This window comes from Bufo gargarizans, chromosome 2 (assembly GCF_014858855.1).
Source record: "Bufo gargarizans isolate SCDJY-AF-19 chromosome 2, ASM1485885v1, whole genome shotgun sequence".
NCBI classification, from domain to species: domain Eukaryota; kingdom Metazoa; phylum Chordata; class Amphibia; order Anura; family Bufonidae; genus Bufo; species Bufo gargarizans.
In genome coordinates this window covers 437,140,740-437,154,195 of record NC_058081.1, presented here as the reverse complement: position 1 = coordinate 437,154,195, position 13,456 = coordinate 437,140,740, and the positions used below count along the sequence as shown (strand labels likewise).

The 13,456-nt window shown below is 44.8% G+C and overlaps 1 protein-coding gene across 1 annotated transcript in view; it reads right to left on the bottom strand.

Moving 5' to 3' along the window:
* Window positions 1–325: 325 nt before the first annotated feature.
* The window catches only part of FSTL4 (follistatin like 4), a 748,534-nt gene continuing 735,403 nt past the window's right edge, over window positions 326–13,456 (bottom strand). The window contains exons 13-14 of the mRNA XM_044277373.1: window positions 3,484–3,593; window positions 326–1,028 (exon numbers count right to left, since the gene is read on the bottom strand). Of these exons, the coding sequence (XP_044133308.1) occupies window positions 326–1,028; window positions 3,484–3,593 (813 nt within the window). The remainder of the gene's footprint in view (window positions 1,029–3,483; window positions 3,594–13,456) is intronic.

The following is a 13,456-nucleotide window of genomic DNA, read 5'->3' as shown; positions in this document are numbered from 1 at the left end:
ATAATCCCAAAAAATGCAACTAATACATTGATCTGTTCTACAGAGTAACCCTACAATAAGTGTAAACCCATTATTCAAAATAGTTGTGTATGTGATATAGTTTATTTTTTAAAACAACCAAAAGGCAAAATAATTACTTTAAAATAATACTAAAAAAAATCCTCCTATTAGAAGTTACTATAAAACTTGCAAGCTGTACACCAGTGTTGCACCATGAAGCTCATACAGGATTTTTCTTCAGTGTAAAAATATACAAGCTTGCTGCTCCCATAGACAGCATAAAGGTCCAATTGCTAGTCATTTCATGGAGGCTTGATGTCTTATTTCATACTTCTCCAACCCAAACCACTGTGTTTCCCTGTCGGATTCCTGAGACCTCACAATGTAGAATGCTTTGCCTCCCATTGATTAGAAACAGAGAATCCTTAGCTGGTGTTAAAATATACTGTCCAAATAGGCCACTGTCTTTTATTATTCTATTTTTCTTATTCCAGGGCCAGTCTTTTTGTGCTACTGGGTCTTTTAGATTCTTCAGCATGTCCATCCTTCCTGAGGACAGCTCTAAAAAGAGAACATCAGTTTGTAGATTTGATGCAGCATAGATATAATACTGATTGCTCTCCGTGAAAGATGATTGAAAAGTTACATCAGATATTAGTAAATTCGTTTGTAGGTCATAAATCAATTTAATTTCACCTTGGAAAGTAATTGTTTGAACTGTAATTCGGCCGTTAACTTCATCTGTGCTGACCAAATAATGTCCATCGGAGGAAATGTAGGGTGTCCCAGTGATATCACCATTTGGGCCAATGACTGTGTCTGTAACACTATCAATTATTACCTGAGGCAACGCAGTTAAAGAATTGTTTGCTTTGCACTGTACAAAGTAGTAGCCACCTAGATGGGAATATGCCATGTTCTTCGGGATACAACTGGAGTTTTTGAAGCTGATAGTCTTTATTTGATTCACAGTTTCAAGGTCAATTTTATGAATTGAAGGTCTGGATTTATTGAAGATGAAGCCAAATCTGAAAAATGAACAAGTTTTATTAACCAATATATATGATAAGGGTTTAGTACAGTTTCTTATCAAACAATTGATTTTTTTTCAGACCATCCCTCTAATGGCTCATGACCACAGACGTATTATGGCTCTGCTAATACTGTTATAGGGGTGCATGAGCCCTCTACTGTGCCTTTCTATGCCTTTGATAATATACAGAGTATATTTCTATTGGATGCAGTACATATCCAATAGAAAAACATTGTAGTAGTCTCCACAGATGTTATGGTGATGCAGTACCATACATGATCTGTGCCAATGTACATGATCCTTGTGTCTCATTTCATCACCATTTATAGACTAGAGCAAAGAAGAAATATAGAAAAACAAACATGGCTTGCCCCTTTCAGTCTCAACGTGGTCCTCGTGACCATGATAATGCAGCTGTCTGAGGCAGTCGGTAAATGAAAGATATCAAGGTACAACCCATTGAATATACCAATCTCTTCTGTAGGTAAGACTGCATGATGCACATTACATTTCTTATGGACAGGTCAACTCCAAATTTAGAAAAATTTGCTCTGCCAAAGGAGAAAGTAATCTAACTGACGCTCCTAGGATATGTACAGAATGTATTACTTGTGTATCTGTGGGTACACTGATTTACAAAAATAGAAAGGGGTGGATGGGCAAAAACCTCTAACATTAAACACACTGAGTATATTGATGTTTTAACAGCTTCTTCAAATTTCTGTAGGTTCAGTTGTAGCAAATTTAGACCAGCTATTGGCTTCATAAAGTATCCCAAACGCCACATGCTTCGTTGGACCTAATTGGTGACTGGCGGTATATATTCAATGTTTGCTGAATTCAGTGGAACTTTGAGTCTATTATCTGGGCACTATTTTTCACAAGTTCGAATATGCATTACTGTTTAGCTGGTCTTTTAGATACACACCAATAGTATGGTTGACCATGCATATCAGCTATCACTCCTGATCCCCTTGTATATATGTCTGCTCAGATTGCCTAAGAAAGCATGTGTAATCAGTAGGAAGAGGCTTAGGAAACCATCTGGCAGTGGCTTACTGTAACAACGGCTACTGTACGTTGTTCCCCGCTTATCGCCACGCTCAGCGGTGTCCTGTGGTCAGTGCTTCCCATTTCACCGCTGTGGTCCTGGGCTCTGTTTATGTAGGTGGTATTGCTTTTGAGGATTCCACTCTACTGCCTCCACTCAGCCCTGGACACAGCATGAGTTTGGCTGGTTCGTGTTACACTGCTCTAAGGGCAGAGCGCATCACTCCCTGGGGGTGTGTGGATTAGGTCAGTTTACCTCGCTGACCAACCCTGGCTCTTCTGCAGGTATTTAAGTGGCTCATCCCTCTTCCCAGATGCCTCAGTGTCAAGGTCCTTGAGTTTGCTGATTCCTGATACTATCATGTGCTCCTGATTTATACTTTGTTCCTGGACTCCGCCTATCGTCTGATCCCTGCCTGCTTGCCTTGTCTCTCTTGTTGCGGACCCTAATTGCCTGACCTGTACCTGTGCTGCCTGCCCTGACCTATTGCTTGTCTGACTATGCCTTTGCCTCATCCTTCGGTACTGCACTTTTGCTCATGGTAACGACCCTGCCTGCCTGACTACATGTGTACTTCTGGTACCTACCAAGTATCTCCTGGTCCACCTGGACCAGCTGCTCTGGAGTAGCCACTGGCAACTACCCTAACGGCTCAAGTCTATCCTCACCATCTGAAGCTCAAGTGAAAGCCAGATAGCTGCTTAGACACACCCCTCCAGAGTATAGCCAGTCAGTGGCACAGTGGGTTCATACCCGCTGAACCGTGACACTTACCTCCTCAAGAACAAAAATATAGGGAAGTTGGAAAATCCAACTTGCCCAATTATCTCCTCTGACATTTGCAATCGGAGAAGAGTTGGGAGGCCCTTATACGCATTACATGGTCAGCTGGTCCTATTAGGGTTTGGCTGACATATCATACAGATAATATGTATGGCTAGCTTAAAGGGGTTATCCAAGAAATAATATTGACAAGGTCACATTGGCAGGCATCCAAGTCCTGACATCCCCCCCCCCCCCCCCCCACCCCACTGATTAGCTGTTTCTGGAAGCTACGGCACTCACTAGAGCTTTGGTGAGTGTGATGGCATCCTGGGCACTTACCAAAAACACTGTACATCATATAGCAACTGTAATTGGTATTGCAGTTCAGCTCCATACCTGAATGGGGTTGAGCTGCAACTAGGCCATGTGACCAATGTATGGTGATGTCACATGGCCTATAAAGAGGCTGTGGCTCTCATGGAGTGCCCAGCCTCTTCTAACAGCTGATCAGCATGGGGTCCGGGTGTCGGATCTCCACCAATCTGATATTGATGAACTATCCTGAAGATAAGTTATCAATATTAATTTCCGGATAACCACTTTAAGTCATAATTTAGATCTAGCTTCTCCTTACCGAATGTGGTTAATGATCAGATTGGTTGGGGGAATAAACAAATCCTCTACATCTTCAAAGTCTGTGCGGATAATGTGCTGATTTTCTCCTGTGCTTGCTTCAGATATAACCTGAAATAAAAAATATTTGGAGCATAATGTAAGTCAGCAAATTAAAAATAGTAAAACCATAATATTATTCACCAACCTGTTAAAATAAAACATAAAACTAGTGCACCCATAGTAATCAATCCTATTTTACTTATTTTACTCTAACGTAGGTCTAGCTTGCTTCAATGCATAATATAAAAAAAAAGGAAACTAGGAGTGCTTCATAGGCAGGAGAGTAACAAACAAATGAAATGAAATGTAAGAGTTAATGCACTGATGTAAAGACGGTATACAGAGGCACATCTACTGACACTGTTATGAAGAGATTACCGCAGCTTTCTTTTTGATGTGTTTAATTGATGTATAAAATGAAACTAAGCTCTATTTCAGCTGGACCGACTTCCACAAGTCCAACTTTGAAACACATAGTTTCATTTTATACATCATAAATAGAGATGAGCGAATCGAAGCTGATGAAGCGGAATTAGTTTCGAATTTCAGGAATAAATCGATTCTTAATAAATGCGAATTTCCTCATGCTTCGTGGTAACGAATCGCAATTTTCCTAAAATGGCGGCTACACGTGTGAGGACTGAGGACATGGGGCATGGAACTCTGGGAAGGCGGGATCACCCAGATTAACATGCCTGCATGCAGCCAATAAGCAGCCTGCCAGCCCTGTGATGTTGCAGCCCTATAAATATGGCAGCCATTTTAGATTCTGCCATTTTCAGCATTCAGAGTCCAGGGACAGACGTGTGAAGGCGCTAGGAACAGATATTGGAAAAACGTTTGTGGAAAAAAAGACATAAAAAACATTTTATAAGTGCAGGAAAAGGATAAGGAGGAATCATTTCTAAGCATCTTAGTGCAGAGAGAAATGTCAGAAGGCTCTAGGGACATTGATAGGAAAGTGATTTACAAGTGGGATCAAAATAGTCATCAGACAGCTCTGTCATTCCAGCTTTTTGCTATTGGGCTGCAAGTCTAATGTTGAAAAGCCATTAGAGGCTAGTATCTTATTCAGTACTACAAGAAAAAAAAAAAAAAACATTTCACTTCTGCAGTTATGTCTGTTGAAAGCGTATAGGGGCGTATTTCAGTAACAAAGAAAAATATATACTCACTGCACTGTTGCAGTTATTTCTGGTGAAAGCGTATAGGGGAGTTTTTCAGTACAACAAGAAATACATATACACACTGCACTGTTACAGTTATTTCAGGTGAAAGCGTATAGTGGCGTATTTCAGTAAAAAAAGAAAAATAGATATGCGCTGCACTGTTGCAGTTATTTCAGTTGAAAGTGCATACAGGCGTATTTCGTTAAAAAAACACAAATATATACACACTGCACTGTTGCTGTTATTTCTGTTAAAAACCTATAGGTGCGTATTTCAGAACTACTAGAAAAATATGCACACACTTCATTGTTTGATTGTTTTCTGGTCAAAGCGTATAGTGGCCTATTTCAGTCCAACAAGAAATATATATTCTCAGGTCACTTCTGCAGTTATTTCTGTTGAAAGCGTATAGGGGCGTATTTTCGTAAAAAAAGACAAATATATACACACTGCACTGTTGCAGTTTTTTCAGGTGAAAGCATATAGTTGCGTATTTTAGTACTGCAAGAAACATATATAATCACTGCACTCAAATTTTTTCTGGTCAAAGCGTTTAGTGGCCAAATTCAGTCCAACAAGAAATATATATTCTGTAAGAAGGTACAAGGAATCATCGTGGATGATGGTTCCTGGCCTCAGTGAAGTAAGAGCCGTTTTTTATGTGTCAGCAGCAGTTGCTGTTTGACACCTTGATACTTAGCATGGCTGTGATAGCTGATCCAGGACGACTCTTATATATGCGCACTGCACTGTTGCAGTTATTTCTGGTGAAAGCGCATAGGAGCGTATTTCACAAAAAAATGAAAAATACCCTATTTTTCACCCTATAAGACGCCTCCCCTTTTGAGGAGGAAAATAAGAAAAAATATATTTTTTACCAAAAGGTGTGCTTTTGGTAGGTTTTTAACTAATGGTGGTCTGTGGATGACACTATTATGGGGGATCTGTGGATGACGCACTGTTATGGGGGGATCTGTGGATGGCACTGAAATGGGTGGGGATCTGTGGATAGCACTGTTATGGGGGATCTGTGGATAGAACTGTTATGTCATCCCCAAATCCCCCCATAACAGTGTCCCTGTGTAGTGACCCCAATACAGGGGGTGGAGGCCGGCAACTGGTGCTGAAATCGTGGCAGGCCCAGTGCTGTCACTGTACTCTATTACACCGGGCCCGCACATAGCAGTATTCATATAAGTGTAGGCAATCCAACTAGTACTCACTATGAAACTCCGATACTAGCAGGCAGGCTGGCCGATCACTTCGTCATGCACATGCGCCTCCCATTTTGAGTGACTGGCCAGCCTGCCTGCTAGTATGGGAGTTTCATACTGAGTACTAGGTGGATTGCCCTACCGCAGAGGATTTCTACGCTTTACATATGGATAGCCTACACTTTACATATGAATACTGCTGTGTGCGGGGCCCGGTGTAATAGAGTACAGTGACTGCACCAGGCCACGCTGCAATTCCAGCTTTTGCCAGCCTCCAGCACCTCCTCCCTCCCCACTGATACATCGCAGGCAGCGCTGTGCAGAATCGTGGCCAACGATGTATCAGTATTAGCAGAGTAAAAATGGCAGCATTCGTCCCATAAGACGCACTGCCATTTCCCCCCCACTTTTGGGGGAAAAAATGTGCATCTTATGGGGCGAAAAGACATGCACTGTTGCAGTTATTTCTGGTGAAAGCATATAGGGGCGTATTTCAGTAAAAAATGAAAAATATATATGCACTGCACTGTTGCAGTTATTTCTGGTGAAAGTATATAGGAGCTGTGGGGTTTCGCTCTGGTAGACAGGATTAGCGGACGCAGTATAGGGGCAACAACAAGTTCTTTGGATCAAACATTTCAGTGTTTTATTCACACTTTTTAAGTGTACCAGCACTTAAAATCCATTCTGGTCTATGACCTCACCTGGCTGTAAATCAGCCCAGCAGCACATGCTGGGAGGAAAATACCTGTTTTCCCAGACAAAACCTCACACTGTGTCACATACCCCCCCCCCCTTTGTTCAACCCTGAGGGGGTGAACACACACCAGACAGTGTACCCGGGGCAGGGCATCCACGTTTACCTGTAACTAGCCTGCCCTGCGTTCCACCGAAAACTTAAAGTTTTGTAGGTAGAGAAACCATCGGGTGACCCGGGCATTTCTGTCCTTGGCCTGGCTCATCCACTTGAGAGGGGAGTGGTCAGTCACCAGGCGGTATTCTCCCCCCAATAAATAATAGCGGAGAGATTCCAGTGCCCACTTGATCGCCAGGACTCTCTCTCCACTATACTATACTGGGTCTCGGCTGGGGTGAGCTTACGGCTGAGGAAGACAACGGGATGCTCCTCCCCGTTGACTTCCTGAGACAGTACAGCAGAAGTTTGTACTATAAACTCCCTTTTGAAGTCGGGTGTCACCAAAACCCACACAGGGCCAACTTCAAAGCGGAGAAAGCCTCTTCCGCCCGATCATCCCAGCGAACTATCATTGACTTGTGTCCTTTCAAGAGTCCTGTCAAGGGTGCGGCTAGAGTAGCAAAGTGGGGAGCAAACCTCATGCAATAGCCAACCATTCCCAGGAATGACTATATTTGCCTAGTGGTTACAGGTCGGGGCCAATTCCGTATCGCCTCTCTTTTGTTCACTTGGGGTTTGATGACTCCGCGCCCAATGACATACCCCAGGTACTTAGTCTCTTCTAACCCTATAGCACATTTTTTTGGGTTAGCAGTTAGGCCAGCTTTCCGAAGGGAGTCCACTACAGCCTGCACTTTGGGTAGCTGACTTTCCCAGTCGGTACTGTGGATGACAATATCCTCCAGGTAAGCCGAAACGTACCAACGATGTGGATGAAGCATGATGTCCATTAGTCACTGAAAAGTGGCGGGGGTGCCATGCAGACTAAAGCGTAAGACCTTATATTGATACAGCCCCTCAGGCGTGATGAGGGCAGTTTTTTCTTTGGCAGCCTCCGTTAAGGGCACCTGCCAGTACCCTTTCGTGAGGTCCAAAACAGAAAAATACCGGGCTTGTCCTAACCTCTCGATGAGCTCATCCACCCGTGGCATGGGATATGCATCGAATTTGGAAACCTTGCTAAGTTTTCGAAAGTCGTTACAAAACCGCAACGTCCCGTCCGGATTGGGTATCAATACTATAGGACTGTCCCACTCACTTTTTGACTCCTTAATGATGTCTAGCTGCAACATTAGCTGCACCTCCTCCGATATAGCCTGTTGCTGAGCCTCAGGTACCCGGTATGGTTTTAATCTAACTTTTGCCTGAGGCTCAGTGACAATGTCATGCTGGATTATGGAAGTGCGTCCAGGAAGGACTGAGAACACATCCATGTTCCGACTAACAAACTCCCTGGCCTCCTGAGTCTGTTTAGAGGAGAGGCTGTCAGCAATTTTGTGGCAGCCGTCTCTCTTGCATTAGGCAGAGGGGCCAGTACTTCTTCTCCTAAAAAAAAAACATCTGCAGGCTGTCTTCTGTATAGGTTTCCCTATCTTTTCACGGTTTGAGTAAATTCACATGGTAAACCTGCTCTGGCTTTCGCCGCCCTGGCTGGTGCACCTTGCACATCTCCAATTTTATCGGCTATCTCGTAGGGCCCCTGCCACCTAGCCAGGAACTTACTGTCCACGGTCGGCACCAGAACCAAAACCAAATCACCTGGGTTAAAGACCAGACCCGAGCCTGCCGATTATATACCTGACTCTGGGCTCACTGAGCTCCCTCCATATGCTCCCTAACAAGACTCAACACTGTCTCTATCTATCTTGCATCTTGGAAACATACTCAATGACACCTTTATGTGGAGTAGGTTGTTGTTCCCACACCTCTTTAGCCACGTCCAAGAGACCGCGAGGGTGTCTGCCATATAGCACTTTGTAGGGCGAGAACCCAGTAGAGGCCTGGCGTACCTCTTGCACTGCGAACATGAGATAGGGCAGAAAGAGCTCCCAGTCCTTCCTATCTTTAGCCACCACCCTTTTCAACATATTTTTTTATGTTTGGTAAAACCTTTCTAACAGACTTTCCGTTTGCGGATGGTCAACGGACGTCCATAGCTGTGCAGCAAATTACAGAGTTCCCTTATCACCTTTGATGTAAATGGGGTCCCCTGGTCGGTCAGAACCTCTTTTTTCTAGTTAGTGTCCATGGGCTCAAACCGATGGAGACAGTCAGCTGTTACATGGCCAGGCTCCTGACATCGCCAGCAGACTATCGGAGCCAGGTCTGCCGTGGGTACATCCCGGGCGGGTTTTATCAGCTCAAATCTTGGGGCCTGGGGTGGAGATTTCCGGGGTTTGCCGACCCCCCCCCTTCCAACAGAACACTCCTTTAGATTCCTGGCAGCTTCATAGCATCCCACCAGGTTCACCATCTCAAGGACATTGCCAGAAGACACCTGACCGATCCAGTGCTGGAGAGAGTATGGCAAAGCCCTCCAGAACATATCGGCTAACATACGATCCAGCATAGCAGTGGGACTCAGCATGTCAGGCTGTAGCCATTTTTGCAAGAGGTGAAGTAAGTTATAATACTAGTGTTTTGCAGGCTCAGCCGGGTTGAACCCCCACTGATGCACCCGCTGTGCCTGGACCAACACATTCACCTCCAGTCTTGCCAGAATCTCACCATTGACTTTCTGGTAGTTGGCTGCTTGATCGTCCGGCAAGTCGAAATACAGCCGCTGGGAATCGAATGTCAGGAACGGAGCAACGACCTCAGCCCACTGGTCACGGGGTAGCTTTTCCCTGATGGCCACTTTCTTGTACATCGCCAGGTAGGTTTCGATGTCGTCTGCGGGGGTCATCTTATGAATCGCGGCACGGACTGCTTTCTGGGCATCGTGGACGCTGGGGGTTGCTCCTGCTGTCTGCAAAGCCACTATGTGTTGTTAGGGGCGTTGCTAGGCATGTAGATTCGGGGCTTGGGCCCCGGACTACAAGCACATTGCCCTGAATCTCTTGCTGTATTTTTCGCTGCACTGGCAGCTTCTTTTTATGGTGTTATTGAGTCACGAGTGCGTGGCTGCAGTGGGGTCCCAAATGACATCAGTCAGGCGCACTCTAAACCTGTAAGGAATTCCATTGTGTGCCAGGCTGAAGTGCAGTGAGATCGGCTAGAAGCCCCGCACTGGTGTCTCAGGATCAGAGCAGGAAGTGGAGCTTGTGCTCAGCCCTGCCCCTCACTCAGGCCTGGCAGCAGAGGAACAGACCCAGCCCTGCAGAAGATTCTGACAGGACAAGCAGATTTCAGAGCTACTACTGTCTGTCCTGCTCCAGCTGTCCAGGTAACCACCGCTGGAAATGTCTTATGAAAATGGCCTCTGCCAGCCCAGCAGCAGCCACTACCAAATACGCGATTATTTTCTTGATTGCAATACAGGCGTTGGTCACTTTTGCTACATTTTTCAAGTTGCTAGAAGTTTCCTGAGACTGGAGAAAATGGTTGGCATGGCAGAACATTAAAAATGGCTTTATATGCAGATAGAATACTCCAATATATTTGCGATTACACTAATGAAGTGAATATTTTGGCTCAATACGTGAAACTTCACATTTTAGCAGGTCTGACTACATTTTACTGATTGGTGCACTATGTATTGTTGTGACATCACAGCACTATGTCTGCAGCATGTATGTATGGACAGCAGAACCTATTACACTATTTAACACTCTGCACTGCAACAGCTACACTATATCAGGACATAACCTACACTGACTTTCTCACACTCAAGGCCTCATGCACACAACCATTTTTTTTTACGGTCCGCAAAAACGGGGTCCGTAGGTCTGTGATCCGTGACCGTTTTTTCATCCGTGGGTCTTCCTTGATTTTTGGAGGATCCACGGACATGAAAAAAAAAGTCGTTTTGGTGTCCGCCTGGCCGTGCGGAGCCAAACGGATCCGTCCTGAATTACAATGCAAGTCAATGGGGACGGATCCGTTTGACGTTGACACAATATGGTGCAATTGCAAATGGATCCGTCCCCATTGACTTTCAATGTAAAGTCAGGAGTCTCTTTTATACCATCGGATTGGAGTTTTCTCCAATCCGATGGTATATTTTAACTTGAAGCGTCCCCATCACTATGGGAACGCCTCTATGTTAGAATATACTGTCGGATATGAGTTACATCGTGAAAACTCATATCCGACAGTATATTCTAACACAGAGGCGTTCCCATGGTGATGGGGACGCTTCTAGTTAGAATATACTACAAACTGTGTACATGACTGCCCCCTGCTGCCCAGCAGCACCCGATCTCTTACAGGGGGCCGTGATCAGCACAATTAACCTGTCAGGTGCCACACCTGAAGGGGTTAATTGTGCGTATCATAGCCCCCTGTAAGAGATCAGGGGCTGCCAGGCAGCAGGGGGCAGACCCCCCTCCCTCCCCAGTTTGAATATCTTTGGTGGCCAGTGTGCGGCCTCCCCCAGCCCTCCTCCCTCCCTCTATTGCAGTAATAACATTGTTGGCAGTGTGCGGCCTCCCCCGGCCCCCCCTCCCTCCCTCTATTGCATTAATAACATTGGTGGCAGTGTGCGGCCTCCCCCGGCCCCGGGGGGGGGGGGGGGAGAGGGGAGGCCGCACACTGCCACCAATGTTATTAATGCAATAGAGGGAGGGAGGGGGGGCCGGGGGAGGCCGCACACTGTGCCACCAACGTATTAATACAATAGAGGGAGGAAGGGGGGGGCCAGGGGGGTGCACACTGTGCCACCAATGTTATTATTACAATAGAGGGAGGGGGGGCCGCACTGGCCACCAATGAAATTTAAACTGGGGAGGGAGGGGGGTCTGCCCCCTGCTGCCTGGCAGCCCAGGATCTCTTACAGGGGGCTATGATACGCACAATTAACCCCTTCAGGTGCAGCACCTGAGGGGTTAATTGTACGGCCCCCTGTAAGAGATCGGGTGCTGCCAGGCAGCAGGGGGCAGTCATGTACACAGTTCGTTGTATATTCTAACTAGAAGCGTCCCCATCACTATGGGAACTCATCTGTGTTAGAATATACTGTCGGATCTGAGTTTTCACGAAGTGAAAACTCAGCTCTGAAAAAGCTTTTATGCAGACGGATTTTCAAATCCGTCTGTATGAAAGTAACCTACGGCCACGGATCACAGACACGGATGCCAATCTTGTGTGCATCCGTGTTCTTTCACGGACCCATTGACTTGAATGCGTCCGTGAACCGTTGTCTGTCAAAAAAATAGGACAGGTCATATTTTTTTGACGGACAGGATACACGGATCACGGTCTCGGCTGCAAAACTGTGCATTTTCCGATTTTTCCACTGACCCATTGAAAGTAAAAAAAGGAAAAAAAAAAGGAAAACGGCACAACGGCCACAGATGCACACAACGGTCGTGTGCATGAGGCCTAACTATCTGTATTATATATATAAGCTATCTAATGTAATGAGTGGAAAGCACAGAGCACAGCAATGAGTGTTGACTCAACAAAACTACAGAAAATGGCTGCTGGGGAGGTTCTTATATACTGTAGTAAGGTATAGGCGTGGCAACTTTCCTATTGGTTGCTAGGGATGTTGTTAAGACAGAGACATTGCAGCCTTCTCATTGGCCCACAAGAAAGAAGCAGGGAGAGATCATGGGTTCCGATGAAAAAAAAATCTAGAATAATCGAAAATACGAATATATATCACTATATTCTAAATGTTTGTGAATTCTTGAAGTGCCGATATTCGCGATTAATATTCGATATTCGAATATTCGCACCCAACACTAGTCATACTGCCTCACAGTATTATTTCACTACCAAAGCAGACTCCTTATGCATGTTATTGCAAGGCACAGTGTTCTACACCACTATAAAGGCTCTGTGCAGCCAGGAAATAGCTGTTTTTTTAAATATAATTTGCCGCAAATATATTCAGATCTAATCACATTTTTCAGAAAAATGTGACGAACCGGCTAATAGAATTTTTGAAAAATTCACTCCTCTCTAATCATAAAGCATCGATATTTAACACATATGAAGATCTGTGTTTATTTCTGCATTCTCTTCGTCTCTTATCTACATGATTTTATAAAAAAAGGTTTTTTGGTCTCTTGGTACAATATATTCAGTATTCATTTTTAATACTGGAAGAAATGAGTAAAATGCTACCATACTAATCTGATGATTTATCTCCATTGAGAATAAATAATTAGAGATTAAACATTCAACACATCTAATTCATATTTCATCCGACATCATCCACCAAGCATAGTCAGTAGACGCCATACATATAAGATAGGCAGGTTTGGCAGACTTCATTTAGGTCAATCCTATGATTCATCAGATATATGTGGATACATTGTGTCTAAGTCTTAATATATTCATGTATTGTAAGGACATAAATAATTTTAGATTAGTAGCCTTAAAATGTAAATTCCTACACACAAATATGAAATAATGTTCTTGCTGTCTGACGTTTTTTCAGTTTATTTTCACTGACTCTCAATAATCAATTTGCAGGGGTTTTACCCCTTCGCGCATTATGACGTACAGGTACGTCATTGCGTGATAGGGGATGTATGGAGCGGGCCTCTGCAGTGAGCCCGGTCCATACGCATGATCTGCTGGCTGTATGATATAGCCGGCATCTAGCCGCACTAACAGGAAGCGGCGATCGTGCCGCCCCTGCCATTCAACCCCTCAGGTGCCGTGATCAAGGCTGATCGCGGCACCTGTGACGTGATGCGCCGCCATCTTCCTTCCGAGTGGAGCCCCCGCAGTGAAATCGCA